This window comes from Carya illinoinensis, chromosome 11, assembly GCF_018687715.1.
Source record: "Carya illinoinensis cultivar Pawnee chromosome 11, C.illinoinensisPawnee_v1, whole genome shotgun sequence".
In the NCBI taxonomy this organism is placed as follows: domain Eukaryota; kingdom Viridiplantae; phylum Streptophyta; class Magnoliopsida; order Fagales; family Juglandaceae; genus Carya; species Carya illinoinensis.
Window position 1 is genome coordinate 1555053 of NC_056762.1, and position 15082 is coordinate 1570134.

General features: G+C 33.8%; 1 protein-coding gene across 5 annotated transcripts; it reads right to left on the reverse strand.

The window, feature by feature from the left end:
* Positions 1–1027: 1027 nt before the first annotated feature.
* Positions 1028–8088, reverse strand: LOC122280755 (WD repeat-containing protein 74-like). 5 transcript variants are annotated; one of them, XM_043091764.1, is made up of 12 exons: positions 7913–8088; positions 7676–7791; positions 6928–6957; positions 6687–6826; positions 6411–6590; positions 6205–6268; positions 5996–6103; positions 5360–5513; positions 4118–4207; positions 3581–3636; positions 2094–2151; positions 1028–1694 (listed from the first exon to the last, which is right to left on the reverse strand). In XM_043091764.1, the coding sequence occupies exons 1-12, from the start codon at positions 7992–7994 to the stop codon at positions 1405–1407; spliced, it is 1368 nt and encodes a 455-aa protein (XP_042947698.1). In that variant the 5' UTR covers positions 7995–8088; the 3' UTR covers positions 1028–1404. The 5 variants fall into 5 exon arrangements, with proteins under 5 accessions (XP_042947698.1, XP_042947702.1, XP_042947699.1 ...); XM_043091768.1 differs by lacking the exon at positions 7676–7791 and having other exon boundaries at positions 6933–6957; positions 7913–8052; XM_043091765.1 differs by lacking the exon at positions 7676–7791 and having other exon boundaries at positions 7913–8052.
* Between the last annotated feature and the right edge of the window lie 6994 nt (positions 8089–15082).

Sequence of the window (15082 nt, forward strand, 5' to 3'; positions counted from 1 at the left end):
TTATTTTGTTCTTTATTTAAGCTTCAGATATCATTTTATTCAAGTAGTATTACATCAAAGCTTATTTTCATTTGTTCAAATAGTCTTCTTTGAATCTGAGACATCTCTGCCCTATCCAAATTCTTATAAACTGTTCCAAGGCCCAGGGACAGCTCAATTGGTATGCTTGTATGCATATGCAACTTCTGAGTTGCTTTCATTAGTTTTACTTTCTTGTACCAGAAAGTCAATTTGATAGTAAACATTGTTTTTTAACCAAACATTTGCAGTTCAATAACTTCAATAATGAAGTTAGTTTTGTTTGGTTTCTTTTTGATAGGCTCTTGTCAGACAAGAAAGAGAAAGCTGCATCTCAGTAACTTGCTGCCACCATGTTTTCCATACCTGTTCTCTTGCTTTTGGTTTGCGGTTTCTGCAGAACGCAATACTCATTTGAAGCAATTTGCATTTGATCTTTCTGACAGTGTAAGCATAATTGAGCAGATCACTATTAAGTGAATCTTTTGCCTATTATCTTTATTTGTACTCTCTGACGATTTCATAATCAGATGTGGAAACTGATGCTTAACTTACAAGTTTGATCTCCAAATACGTAATTGGTAATGGTGAATAATCTTATTCTAGTGAATAAAGCATTGTATTCCATTTTTCAAAGATTGTAGGTTCTATGATCGAAAGCACAGTTATGATCCAAAAGCACTTGTGCGATCTATCACGGTTAAGCAATAAGCATTTTATCTGGCAAGTAATTGTGGTACCAAAAAGGAGTTGTTTTGTTACATTTTTTGTATTCCCATTCCCATCCAAGAAGGAATAAATGATGAACATTTAACTTTTTAAGTATTATAGGCTAGTAAGATTTGACAAAAGATTCAAATTCCGCTTGGATAAGTATTTTAACCTCCATTACCAGCCAGCTAACGTTGGGGAGGGCGCAATGCATCACCAACAAATCTTTAATCTGCACTTAGATGCTTAAAGGTAAGTTGACTTGTATGAAAGGCAAGTGTGATGGTGAGCACAAAAGTAAGCAAGGATGAAACATTGTCCTTTATAATAAAACAAAATGGAGATAGAGCAATAACTGTCCCAATGTTTATTGATCCGACCAAAAATCATGTTTTGCATATATATGTAGGCTGGAATCTAAGGACAGGTCACCATACCAAATAAATTAACATCATTTTCTTTCCTCAGCATGGCTTAAACGCTAAGCTGTATTTTCACCTCGTAGCCGAACGAATTACAATGTCATCACTTCACTCCTAATCTATTTCTTGGCAAAAATTGGATTCGCAGCAGCTGTCCTCCACTCTTTGGATTTCTTTCATTGTACCTCAATAACAATGCACGTCTGGTTTGACTCTGCCACTGCATTTTACACAAGCATGGAATTCGTCCCAATCATGATGCATCGTCAAGAACCTCGTGTTTTGATCTTTTGCTTCTTTTCTTGGATTTTGGCATCTTGCTGCTCTTGTTTTCTATGGATACCTTCTTATTGAGTCCGTTTTCTATGGATACCTCCTTGCTTGCTTCGTTTTCATTTGTTGCCTTTTTCGTCTTGCTCGCTTCATCTTTTTTTAAAGCCTTCTTTCTTTTCACAGGCAATGTTTCTTCCTTATCTCTAATTTCAGTCTCACTTGCAATTTGTTCGGCATCTAGAGATGGATCTGCCACAGAAGGTTTAAATCCTGCTTGTACAAACAAGAAATGTATATGTAGGAGGCTTAGACCATCATGTAAATTACCAGGCAAAGGTGTACAAAACATCAGGGTCAAGCAACTTCAGAAACTGGCATCATATGTCACTATCAAACAACTTAAAGCATATCTGATCCTTAGAAAGCCTTGGTAATTTTTTTTTTAGGTAGAAAGCCTTGTTAAATAATATTAACTATGTAGCACCCAGACCTCTAATGAAAATAAAATATCTCCCGTCATTTTACCAAAAGAACAACTATAAGTTCTAGTCATCAAATGAAAATGCAATCACTTCATGTTTCACACAACAGAATACCGCTAATCATTTAATTATAGAGCAACAGAGTATAAAAGACCGTGTCATGGTTTAAGACAATCGGAAAACTAACCTTCGCCATCAAAATTGGAATCGAAGACAACATTGGTAAGATGCTGCTTCAGGAAAACCTACACCCAACAATAAAGATTAAAATGATTAGATGCAAACAAATGCAGTTTACTTACAGGGTTGCCAGACAACAAGGAAACTCATAGCTGTAAACTACACCATAATATATATTTATTTTGATATCCGTGGGTGTCCGGACCAGCTTGCACGCACCTCGACTAATCCCACGAGGCCCTGAAGTTAACGACCAGGTAAACCTCTAGTGGTCCTGAGGGGACTCGAACTGGTGACCATTGGGGAGCAAACCCAAGGCTTGACCAACTGAGCTACCCCTTGGGGTTTAAACTACACTATAATATTTTTGGCTTATATAACCGAAAAATGAAAATCAAACTCTGATCACTGCACAATCTCTGTGAAAGTGTCCACCTAACTTAGAGAAGTAACATATTCCAACCATGAAAGTGGAAAGACGCACAACTCAAGCCAGACAGCAATAGACCCTAGTGTGAACGTATGACTGTTGATGATGGACCAAGAGCCAGTTAATGTTTAAGAATGCTTAGTGTTTGATTGGTTAGCATATATTAGCCATTGAACAGCTCCAAGCTTTCCACTGCGATCGAGGTAAGCCATGCGCTTGAAACCAAAAGTTTCAAGAAAAACAAGGAGTTACAGCGTCTTTCTTGGGCAATCAACTACGACACTAAGGAAGGCAGCTCAAGTAGAGGGAAGTCTAAAGGGAGGGCAGTGTGAAGACAGGAAACACAAGGGGTTGTGGCTGGGTTTGGGGTTGGAGTTTGGCTTGGGCATTAGTTCTACGGGAAACAGGGGGTTGAGGTTCAGTGTACCTTTTTTTGGTATTTTGGGTTGTTTTGGGATTAGTGTATTTTGGGTTATTTTCCATGGGCTTCTTTGGGTCAATAGGGGCTCTTTAAGATGGGCTAGGTGTTTTCGTGTATACGTTCAATATACTTGGTTACTCCTTTTGATATATATAATATTTTTACTTATCAAAAAAATAATAATTTAGGACACTGTCATGTTGATTGACCATCTCGCCTTGGATTCTTCAAACATAGATGGAGAATGCCTCTTCAACAAGAGCCAAATTGCAGAAAAGATGGCAGCATATTAATTAACATATACTTGCAATGTGGGGTAGAAGCAATGAACTGAATCTATCTATAAAAGAAGGAAAAAAAATTCCCATTGGCCTCATAACCACAAGGAAACTGATAAATCCTCAGAAAATGGCTTCACTGATACCTTGAAAAGAAGAAAGATGACATGGTTAGGACATCAATCATTAGCTCAAATACAAGTTTTCAGATTCATTTATATCAGAGCACGGAATTTGTTCTAGGCCTCGAAACAGAATCAAGAGTTTTGACCTTCGGGACAGACAGTGCAGTCATGCCAAAACAATGACCAATAACAAATGACAAAATTGTAAATCTGGTGAGGAAATTTATATTATAAACATACCGCAGAAAGAAGTTGTCTTGTCTTTACATCCCAAAAGCGTACATAACTGTCAAGTCCTACAAATCAGTCAAGTTCTTAGTTTTTGTAGCCAAGAAAACTTGTTTCTCAAAAAATGTACTCGAACTTCAAAAGGCTAAACGATGATTTAACCAATGTTTATCAAAGCACCAATGAAGTGTTAACTACTTACACCCTTTCAGTTAAAATATATTAAAAAAAGAATGAAAGTGTCACTGATTAGAAGATAATATAACTAGTCATTCGAGTATAAACTAAGATCAACATTAACCCCTAAGAGTTGGCCCAAGTGGTAAAGGCCTTAGGCTTGGGGGTATGCTCCTCTCAAGTCTAAGGTTCAAATCTCCTTGGGCCATCAGACTGGGGGATTTTCTCCTTGAATTACATGAGATGCCAATTGCAGGAAACTCTAACTAAACTTCTCTGTTTTTTTGTGCTCTGAATGGGGTTGCGTGGATGTGTTTCAGTATGAGTTCCTACGTAAATTAACATGGAAGGAAAACCATGTAGCATACTCACCACATGATGCTATCACTGGAAAGTCCGGGTGCCTGGCTATAGATCTGATGCTTCCAGAACATTTGCCCAAAAAGCACCCCAACAATTTGCCTGCGATGAAATACTTTCTTCATCAATAAAATTACAGGAAAGATCACTCAAAGTAACCAATGTGAGAATAAAATTAGCAAAAGCAATATATCAATTTCAACAAATACTTTAATGCAATGTAATAGTTAGAAAACAATACAATATGTTTCTTTTATGAGTACAGAAAAATCTATAAATAACACAATTAACATTTTCGAAGTTCAAAAATAATTCTCTCACATATAAAAAGAAAAAGGACCAATGTGGGGTCATTACTGACATAAACATCCATAAAAAAGTGAGTAGATCAGATCAAGAGATTATAAAATTCTAGAGATAACTTGAGTTTACATTCATTGCACTTCAATACTCATTTTGATGTTTGTCTATGTTGACGAAACTATCATGTTGTTTAAAGAACACAGAATACATGTATGTTGAAGAGAACAATTGAAGTGAAGCTAAATGAAATGATCATATTGGCCGTAAGAAGTAGGTGCCTCATGTTTTGGATTTTTTTTTTATAGAAAAAAGAGATTTTATTCAAAGTAAATAGGCATAGCCCAAGTACACAGGTAGTATACAACAGAATAAACCTTAGTACAATCTAAAGCAAAACAGTACTAAGAAAAAGCATTACAAATGTTGATATCCCTCAAAAGATTTAGAAATTAAATAAGACCATTTTCCACACATGTAAGCAAGGGCATGTGAGTTCATGCATCACCATCTGAGCGTACATGGAGGAGAGAAAAAAATTAAAAATACAAAAGAATGAGCCCAATTCATGTGCACCGACCCACACAGACACCGAAAACAACCCCCCCCCCCCCCCCCCCAAAAAAAAAAAAAAACAACAAAATCCCAATAAAACATGATCGCTTTAAGTAACAATTTTGGTTACTATATGGCAAGCATTTGGTGAGGATAAGCACCAATGTACATGAGCCAGATGGTAAAGAAATTTTTTATGTAGGCAAGAAAATTTTATTTAGACAAGTACACAGGAAGTATACAAATGCAGATGGTAAAGAAAATACTCCCTTTTCTAGTCCAAGAGATCCGATTATTTTAACAAAGAGGACACCTATACTAACTGATTGCATTGAGAGAACGTTAAATTCGTCCTCTGAATGTAAATAAATTGCAACTACATGATGGTATGGTACTTACCTGTTCGCATGTCAACAGAAGCAAGGTCACCAGACCCATTCCCTATATAGACTGTATAACCATTTAAATCTTCGGCTACTGCTTTGATGGGAGTCTCCCTGAAATCAAATGAGATAACGGGTCTTCGCTGAGCAGAGATATCATAGAGGTGAACCTGTTAAGAACAACAAATATAAGTTTCTGGGTGGCAAGATAATCACAATTGAGATAGAGCAACTAGAGTAGACAACAAGATATTGCACTTCCTCCTAAAGAACAACAAACATGAATACAATATGAAGACATTCAAAGTTCTGAAAATGGTAACAGGTAGTAAAAAAATGTATATCACAAAATCAATCAGACCCATTCCCTATATAGAGTGTATAACCATCAGTGGTTTTTTACCAGCCTTCTTTTTTATAGGTAATCAAAAAGTTTTATTCATAAGATAATAGTCTTACCAGCCCTTATTAGTTTAATATTTCATGATCATAAATATGTAGGCATTTAATATTCTTTCATTTGGAGAAAATTCAAGTACAGGTGAAACCCCAATGCCCGACAGAATCAAGCTCCATTTGCTCAGACACTATTCTGCTTGAAATATCAAGTAATCCACTCCAGCATGAAAGAAGAATTTGCTTGAAAGATTACCTGATGGCTGTTGGTGCCAGCCACTATTTTACGGTGGTCATCCTTACTCAGGAATGTTGCAGCTGTAAACCAAGTTGGGGTAAAAATACCAAGACTGTTCTTAGGAGGCTGCACAGGGTAGAGGTAATTGAAATAAATGCAAGGAAAATGCATGTTAAAAAATATCAATGTTGGATTTTCTTTCAATAACAGATCATGGAAAGGCTCACTGATTTAGCAGTCCAGATCTTAGCACAGTTTTCGAGATCCCACACATTAACTTCAACACCCTTCCTGTGATGAGTCACAAGAAAAACATTATTTTTGAAATCAATAAGCTTGTAAATGCTATGATATCTGAGTACCGAAATGAAGATGTAGTTAATATTCAAGCTTCTACACTCCAATGTAAACTTATGGGCCCTAGAGCACTCACCCACCAAATAAAGCATAATTTTCACTACCATCCACTTTAGAACATGAAATATTGCCAGAAGCACAAACACTCCAAGTTCTCGAAGAACCAATAGATGCAGAAACTTCGGGTGAATCAGGAACTTGAATTGACCTCATACTTGTGTTTCCTTTTGTTGTACAAGAAAGCAAAGCGCAAGACCTAATGGTTGATCATGAATTCCCAAAGGTCATAAGTTAACGCACATATGGTAGAGACCAGGTAACAAAACCCCAAAAGCCTATAATTTTGCAGTACCTGGATGTCGACTCTGATTTCTGTGTGGCAAATAAATGCAAACCAACAACAGCATCCTCTTCAGGTCGAAGAAGACCAGCATCGTCAACATTTGAAACCATGAAACGAAGATCCCCATTAATCGGGCTTAGAACTTCAATCTGCAGTAGAAATAAAGAACACAAATAATCAGTGGACACTCCAATAAGCCTAAAAATCAAAATGTGGTCCCACATATTCATAGTCTTGAAAGGAAACTCACCATACCAGTTTTTCTTGCCACTGCTAATAACTGCAACGGAAAAAATTAATAAGAGAACCGTTGACAACATCAATATTCAGAATGAATGATGGAAGAACTGTACCAGAGTAAAGGATTTAAGAACCTGAATCACATTTTTAAAGGTTGATTGATAAACATTCTGAATTCACACCCATATAAAGTTTGAAAGTATATATCATCCTCATACAAACTAAAACTTTTTGCAATAAAGGGAACCGATGCACCATTGTGTTGGCAAGCCAGCCATTAATCATCGTCACCACATTTAGGCAAGGGAATGGCTAGAGCATTCACACATACAGTAGCAAGAGTGTGCAATGCTTTAAAACCAAAAACTCAAGAACAATTACAAATGCAATTTTTAAGATCCTTTTCCCCAGTTAACGCAAAAGTTGAAGTCACAAATTATTTGTTAACTTACTAAAATGAACTGAACTCTATTAGCTTCATAAAAAGCAACTCAAATGCGAAACCTTCAACAGCAAAAGAAACCCAGTGAAAATCAAAACAGCTGCCATGATATAAAAGCTCAGAAACGCAATCTATACGGTTTTTTTTTAAACCCAATTCTACATTTAACTCCTTGAACATCATTAAACTTTAAAAAATATCTAACAATCGGAACTAAAATGTTTAAGAAACAAATCAACCAAAACATATTGCCATATACACATGCTTAAAATGCAATATTCGATTAACGCGAGAATTCGTAATTCCTAACACGGACCGGATCCATTTTACGGTCAATGATAGAAGCGGCGACCACACATTTCGAGGAGTCCGGTTCACCCCACCTCTCAACCACCTTAGGAACCGCTCCTTGCTTGCCATGGGCTTCGATAACTATTATTCAAAGCATATGTATTTATGTATACATAAATCTATGTATATAAGCATAGGAATGCCAAAAATAAAAACGCCAACTTCGATTGGTTTAGAGAACTGTAACAACAAAATTATTAACCTTTGATGAGACCAAGCGCGTCGAAGGTTACTGCTCGAAGAGAAGGGCAACCAGGGCATTCTAATGTGGTCGTACGAGGCATCTTCCTAAGTTTTCTCACAAACTGTTACAAGCTAAGGTTCAGACGGCGTGAAGAGGAAGAAGGGCTCTGGAGGAAGACGAAGCACTTTAGATTGAGTTGTGTTTGTTAATTGTCTTTTGTTGTCGTGGGCCATGGGCCAGCCATTGTCTTTCGGTCTTTATTAGTCTGATCGAGTGTGGGTTAGTCCAATAGTTGGGTTAGTAAATGGGCTCGGGCCCTTAGCTTATTCTGTAATAGTGTCACCCTGGCAGCCTATAAAAAAACATAAACTTTATATACAAGTTAAGGTCTTATTTAAATGTTCTTGAATTTGCTTGTTGTCGATTTTGTCTTCTTCTACCACTCTTTCTTGTCCTCTACTTTCTAATACGTTATTTCCTTTTTATATGTAGAAAATTTATTCTATTTTTTAATATTTATATAAATGTACATGTATTGACAAAAATAGTTAACATCATATATTTTTTGTATGAATAAATTTTTTTTCTCTTTAGCTTGAATTTTTTAATAGATTGGTTCTATTCTTAGACCTACTAACTAATTTAATTGATTTAATGTAATCTTTATGAATTTATTTAGAATGAAATGTTTAGTTCTTTTCCTTTTACTATAAATGCTTCTAATATTTTTTATGCATTATATCTCCATATATATACATGTATACCTATATGTAACTGAAACAACATTATAAACGTTCAAAATCTCTTTTTGTTAAACTTTTATCAGTTACTTTTGTTAAACTTTTAACAGTTATAATTATATACCTGATGAGAAGGTTGGCTTATATGTAAAGTCGATATTTTTTTTTCATTTTTTATTATATTTAATTTAACTTTTGTTTAAATTTTTTTTCTCACCTTCTCATTTACTATTTCCTATTATTTTTATTTTTGCCTGATTTTTTATATTAATTTTCATATTAATATTGATATAGATATATAATGTGATAATTTATTTTGTCTTCAACTTTCCAATTGGTTTTTGAAATAGACGGGATCCACCAATAGTGAGAGATGAGAAAATTTATTTTTCTTGCTTTTGAGTGGAACTGCATGCGGGAGTGGAAGCCGCATCTTTTTCCCCATATTGTCTCCTCTAGGCTATAAGGACCATTATTTTTGGTACCGTATCGTATTGGTTGGTATATTTTGTACCGGTCACTAGACCAGTACAAGTATGGTACCTATTTCGTACCGGCTAAAATACCGACCATACTGGCCTGTATTTCGGCCTGTATCATGTAACAGTCCGGTAGAAATTCAATGGTAAAATTTCTATTGACTTTAAGAATCGCGTGAAGACCTCATAAGTTTTTACAAATTTATTAATCGTATAGGTTTTAATCTAACTATATAATTAGTGTTATTATTCAATATGGTATTAGAAGAGTATTATTGATTATTGGATATAGTCAGAAAAGTTTTAATTGGACACATGGAAAGATCTTAGCCACCTCACTCTTCCAAGTCTACTCTCCACCTTTGGAAAATATCTTGATCTGATTTTGTGGATATTATTGGATAAAAAAAAAAGAAATATCTTGAACTAATTTTCGTGAATATTATTGGGTAAAAATATCTTGAACTGATTTTGTGGATATTATTAGATAAAAATATCTTGAACTGATTTTTATAGATATTATTGGATAGAAATATCTTGAGCTGATTTTTATAGATATTATTGGGTAGGAGAGACTTACACTCAACTCTCACTCCAGCCTCATCCTCTTCCATATCTCGTCCATAAGTATCTTCAGCCACTCTCCATGAAATTATCTTTATTTATACTTTCCATTGAAAAAATACCAAACACTCTCTTTCGGACAGTTTTTAGGTGTTCTTTTGCACACCCATTTCGAAACTTATGTAAGTGTTTTATCATAAAGTCTTCTTCATATAAGTTATTCATTTTTTTAGTCTAGTTTACGTGGATAACTTATTTGTTCCATTTGAAGATCATTTGGTCAGTCAAATATTATTTAAACTCTAGAAATGTCATTCTAGGAGATAAATTGGAGAATATATTATATTTTGGAGTTTTTGACCAAGTTAATGGAGAGATCTTGGTCCAAAATTTTTATGGAGTATTGTTAACATATGTATATGATTATTGGTTGAGGATTTGTTGCATAATTAAAGGTTTTGATGAAATATTTTATTAGATCTAGAAACTTAAAAACTGGAAGAAGAAAAACAGTTTTTGTTTTGAGAAAGTTTAACTCTTTAGTGGTCTAAATCTGTTCCAATGGCTTTGATAATTTTATTAGAGGATCCTAAGCATATCATATATATGTTATAATATTATTTTGAATATATTTGATGTTAGTTTCAAATATATGAAATTTTATGTAAAGAGATATTCAGATAGGCCAAAATGTGGATGTTCTTGGCTAAATTTATGTTTTGGTTAATCTTTAACCATGTGATCTTGAATTAGAAGCTTATATATGTTTTAGAACATCTTTTTAAATCATGTGATGGTTTGGTTTGAAAATTACATATTTATAAGTCATAAATCAAAAGGTTGATCAAAACAAATTAGAAACAAAAATCAATGGAAATAGCATATGAGAATTTCGGCCCTATAGAATTTTAATAGTTGTGATTAGTTTTAAATTTTTTTAAATTGATATTTGAGTTGAGGATAAAATTTACATGAGGCATGTAAATTTTGGTGACTTTTGGAGTTAGTATGCAAAATCCTTAAGTTATGGATAAAACGGTCATTTTTCTACATGTAGAGGGTAAAATGAAAATTTTACTCTTTAAGTTAGTATTTTTCATATTTCAAATTATTAGTGATTTAGTGCTAACTTTTAGAATCACTAATTACAGTTCCTCCTGATCGCACTTGAGGTTTTATAAGAAATGCGGAGATCGAGGTAAGTTAGCTTTTAACTTACTAGCAGTCTATTGTGTATGTGTGCTAAGTAAAGAAACTATAATGCATGTATATATGTTATCATATATGTCATGCCATGCCAAGTTATCACGTAATTGTCTGTTATACAGAATTTATTCTGTCATCGGTTTTTATCTGTTATATAATATATTCTGTCATGTATTGCTGTACATTACAAGTACGTCATGTTAAGTATGCCATCTATTACATGTATGTCAAGTCATGTAATATTCACTGTTGCAAGTATGTCATGTTAAATATGTTGTCTATTATATGTTATTCCATGTTACGAAATATTTCTATCTCAAGTTGGTCATGTCTTTCAAGTTATGTTCAAGTCACGTTATGTTACGTCAGGATTTCAGTCCTTTCGTATTCCAGTCACGTTTCATCTTGAATTACATTCAGTTTCGTGGGGTCCACAACAACTGTGACACATAAAGTATAGGGTCACAGCAATTGTGACATGTAGAATACATGGGGCCACAACAACTGTGAAGTATGTATTTAACTGCATTGTGACGTGTAGAATACATGAGGCCACAACAACTGTGGAGTATGTATTTAACTGTATTGTGACATGTAGAATACATGGGACCATAACAACTGTAGAGTATGTATTTACACATAGAATACATGAGGCCAAAACAACTGTGGAGTATGTATTTAATTGTATTGTGACACGTAGAATACATAGGGCCACAACAACTGTGGAGTATGTATTTTTCATGTTAAGTAAAGTTTCAGAACAAGTTCATGTTAAGTTAAGTTTCAGATCAAGTTCATGTCAAGTCAAGTTCAGTTCACGTTTTAATTTACATTATGTCAGTTATGTTATGTTGTACGTCAAGTTATACTTTAATTACTTATGAATTTGATTATGCATTCATGTTTTTACTGTCATCTATGCATCATTAGCCTGTATGGAAGTTTTTTGTTAATTTACTGAGATTTATAATCAAATCTCACTGTGGTAGTGTAACAGCCCGCTAGAAATTCAATTGTGGAATTTCTTTTGACCTTAAGAACCTCGTGAAAATTCCGTAGGTTTACACGAATCGACTAATCGCATAGGTTTTAGCCTGTCAACATAGTTAGTGTTACCACTCACTATGGTGCCAGAAATACAATTTTAATTATTTGAGATAATTAGAAGTGTCAGAATACATTATAGTCTACACCACTAGGCTTAATTGAATATTTAGGATTTTTTCAGTACTAAGTTTATTACGTTTATTTTTGGAGTGAATAGTAATCTCGGCAAACGTACTAAACGCAGTGTTTTCAAAATCACAGTGTGAAATGTCCAAATTAGGTTAGCGAAATTTTATTTGGATACTTGGCAAGATCTTAACCACACATAATGAATAGTATTAGATACTTAGCACAAAGAGAAACCATTAGATGGAATTGTGAATGAAATCAAGGTGTGAGATCATGACACCTAAGCAAAATACACATTTGGAAAATATCTTAAGAACATAGATTTAAAATACACATGGAAAGATTTTAACCACCTTACTCTTCCAATTCTACTCCACATTTAGAAAATATTTTAAACTAATTTCGTGGATATTATTGGGTAAAAATATCTTGAGTTGAATTTTGTAGATATTATTAGGTAAGAGAGTCCTACACTCCACTCTCACTCCGGTAAGAGAGTCCTACACTTAACTCTCATTTCGGGTAAGAGAGTCCTATACTTAACTCTCACTCCAGCCTTATCTCTTCCATATCTTATTCACAAGTATCTCCAGCCACCCCTCCCTACGAAATTATCTTCATTTATGCTTTCCATTGAAAGAATACCAAACACTCTCTCTCGGACAGCTTTTTGGAGTTCTTTTGCACACCTATTTCGAAGCTTTTGTAAGTGTTTTATCATAAAGTCTCCTTCATATAAGTTGTTCCTCTTTGAGTCTAGTTTCCGTAGATGTATTTTTTCGTATCATTCCATGGTCATTTGGTCGGTCAAAAGTATTTTTAACCATGGAAAGGTCATCCTGGGCGTGAATCTGGAGAGTATGTTATAGTTTGGAGTTTTTGACCAAGCTAATGGATAGATATTGGTCCGAAATTTTTATGGAGTATTGTTAACATGTATATATGACTATTGGTTGAGGAGTTTTGCATGATTAAAGGTTTTGATGAAAGATTTTCTTAAATTTAGAAACTTAGAAACTGGAAGAGGAAAAACAGTTTCTGTTTTGAGAAAGTTTAACTCTTTGGTGGTCTAAACCTATTCTAATGACTTTGATAATTTTATTGGAGAATCCTAAGCATCTTATATACATGTTATATTATTATTTTAAAGATATTTGATGTTAGTTTCAAAGATATGAAATTTTATGCAAAGAGATGTTCAAATAAGCCAAAGTGTGGATATTCTTGGCTAAATTTATGTTTTTGGTTAATTTCTAACCATGTGATCTTGAATTAGAAGCTTATATATGTTTTAGGACATCTTTTTAAACCATGTGATGGTTTGGTTTGAAGATCATACAATTATAAGTCATAGATCAAGAGATTTATCAAAACTAGTTGAGGAAAAAGTTTCTGTTTTTGGACTAAGTGTAAAACCAAAAACTCCAAATGTTATTTTGTGATTTTGGTGACTTTAGATTGATGATTTAAAGCATGGTTGATGTTAGGATGATATTATGAATATGTTAGAAGTAAGATTTGATTTTTGAAATTCTTGGAGATATTTTGATTTAAGGTCAAAATTTATGATTCAAGTGCTTAGATCTTTTTATAAAAAAGTTTGGTGTTAATTATTAGCTTTTTCTAAATGGATGTTTTAAGTATGGTTTTGAACTTAGAATTGGAAGATATTTGTTGCAAAATTTTGGTTTAAGCATGAGTTTTGAAGTTGGAAGGAATTGCAACAAAAATCAAGGGAAATGGCCTATGGATGTTTCGGCCATAGTGTGTTTTTCATAGTTGTGTTTTGTTTTAAATTTTCTGAGTTGATATTTAAGTTTAGGACAAAATTTATATGAGGAATGTAAATTTTGGAAACTTTTGGAGTTAGTATGCAAAATCCTTAAGTTATGGGTAAAACGGTCATTTTCCCACATGTAGAGAGTAAAATGAAAATTTTACTCTTTAAGTTAGTATTTTCCATATTTCAAATTATTAGTGATTTAGTTCTAATTTTTAGAATCACTAATTACAGTTCCTCGTGATCGCACTTGAAGTTTTATAAGAAACGCGGAGATCGAGGTAAGTTAGCTTTTAACTTACTAGCAGTCTACTGTTTATGTGTGCTAAGTAAAGGAACTACAGTGTATGTATGTATGTTATCATATGTGTCATGCCATGTCAAGTTATCATGTAATTGTCTATTATACAGAATTTATTCTGTCATCAATTTTTATCTGTTACATAATATATTCTGTTATGTATTACTGTACATTACAAGTACGTCATGCTAAGTATGTCATTTATTACATGTAAGTCAAGTCATGTAATATTTACTGTTGCAAGTATGTCATGTTAAATATGTTGTCTATTATATGTTATGCCATGTTACGAAATGTTTCTATCTCAAGTTGGTCATGTATTCTAAGTTATGTTCAAGTCACGTTATGTTATGTCAGGACTTCAGTCCTTTCGTATTCCAGTCACATTTCATCTTGAGTACATTATGATGTGTAGAATACATGGGGCCACAACAACTGTGGAGTATGTATTTAACTACAATTGTGATGCGTAAAATACATGGGGCCACAACAACTGTGGAGTATGTATTTTTCATGTTAAGTCAAGTTTGTGTAGAATACATGGGGCCACAACAACTGTGGAGTATGTATTTTTAAATGTTAAGTCAAGTTTGTGTAGAATACATGAGGCCACAACAACTGTGGAGTATGTATTTAACTACAATTGTGATGCGTAAAATACATGGGGCCACAACAACTGTGGAGTATGTATTTTTCATGTTAAGTCAAGTTTGTGTAGAATACATGGGGCCACAACAACTGTGGAGTATGTATTTACACGTAGAATACATGGGGCCACAACAACTGTGGAGTATGTATTTTTCATGTTAATTCAAGTTTCAGAGCAAGTTCATGATAAGTCAAGTTTCAGATCAAGTTCATGTCAAGTCAAGTTCAGTTCATGATTCAATTTAAGCTATGTCAATTATGCTATGTTGTATACTAAGTTATGCTTTAATTACT

Excerpts from the sequence above, each read along its gene's own strand:
- LOC122280755 (XM_043091764.1), bottom strand. The coding sequence starts at position 7,994 with ATGCCTCGTACGACCACATTAGAATGCCCTGGTTGCCCTTCTCTTCGA. Across the intron at positions 6,958-7,675 it reads TTGACCGTAAAATGGATCCG|TTATTAGCAGTGGCAAGAAA; the intron begins GTCCGTGTTAGG and ends TTTCCGTTGCAG. Across the intron at positions 5,514-5,995 it reads CTGGCACCAACAGCCATCAG|GTTCACCTCTATGATATCTC; the intron begins GTAATCTTTCAA and ends TGTTCTTAACAG.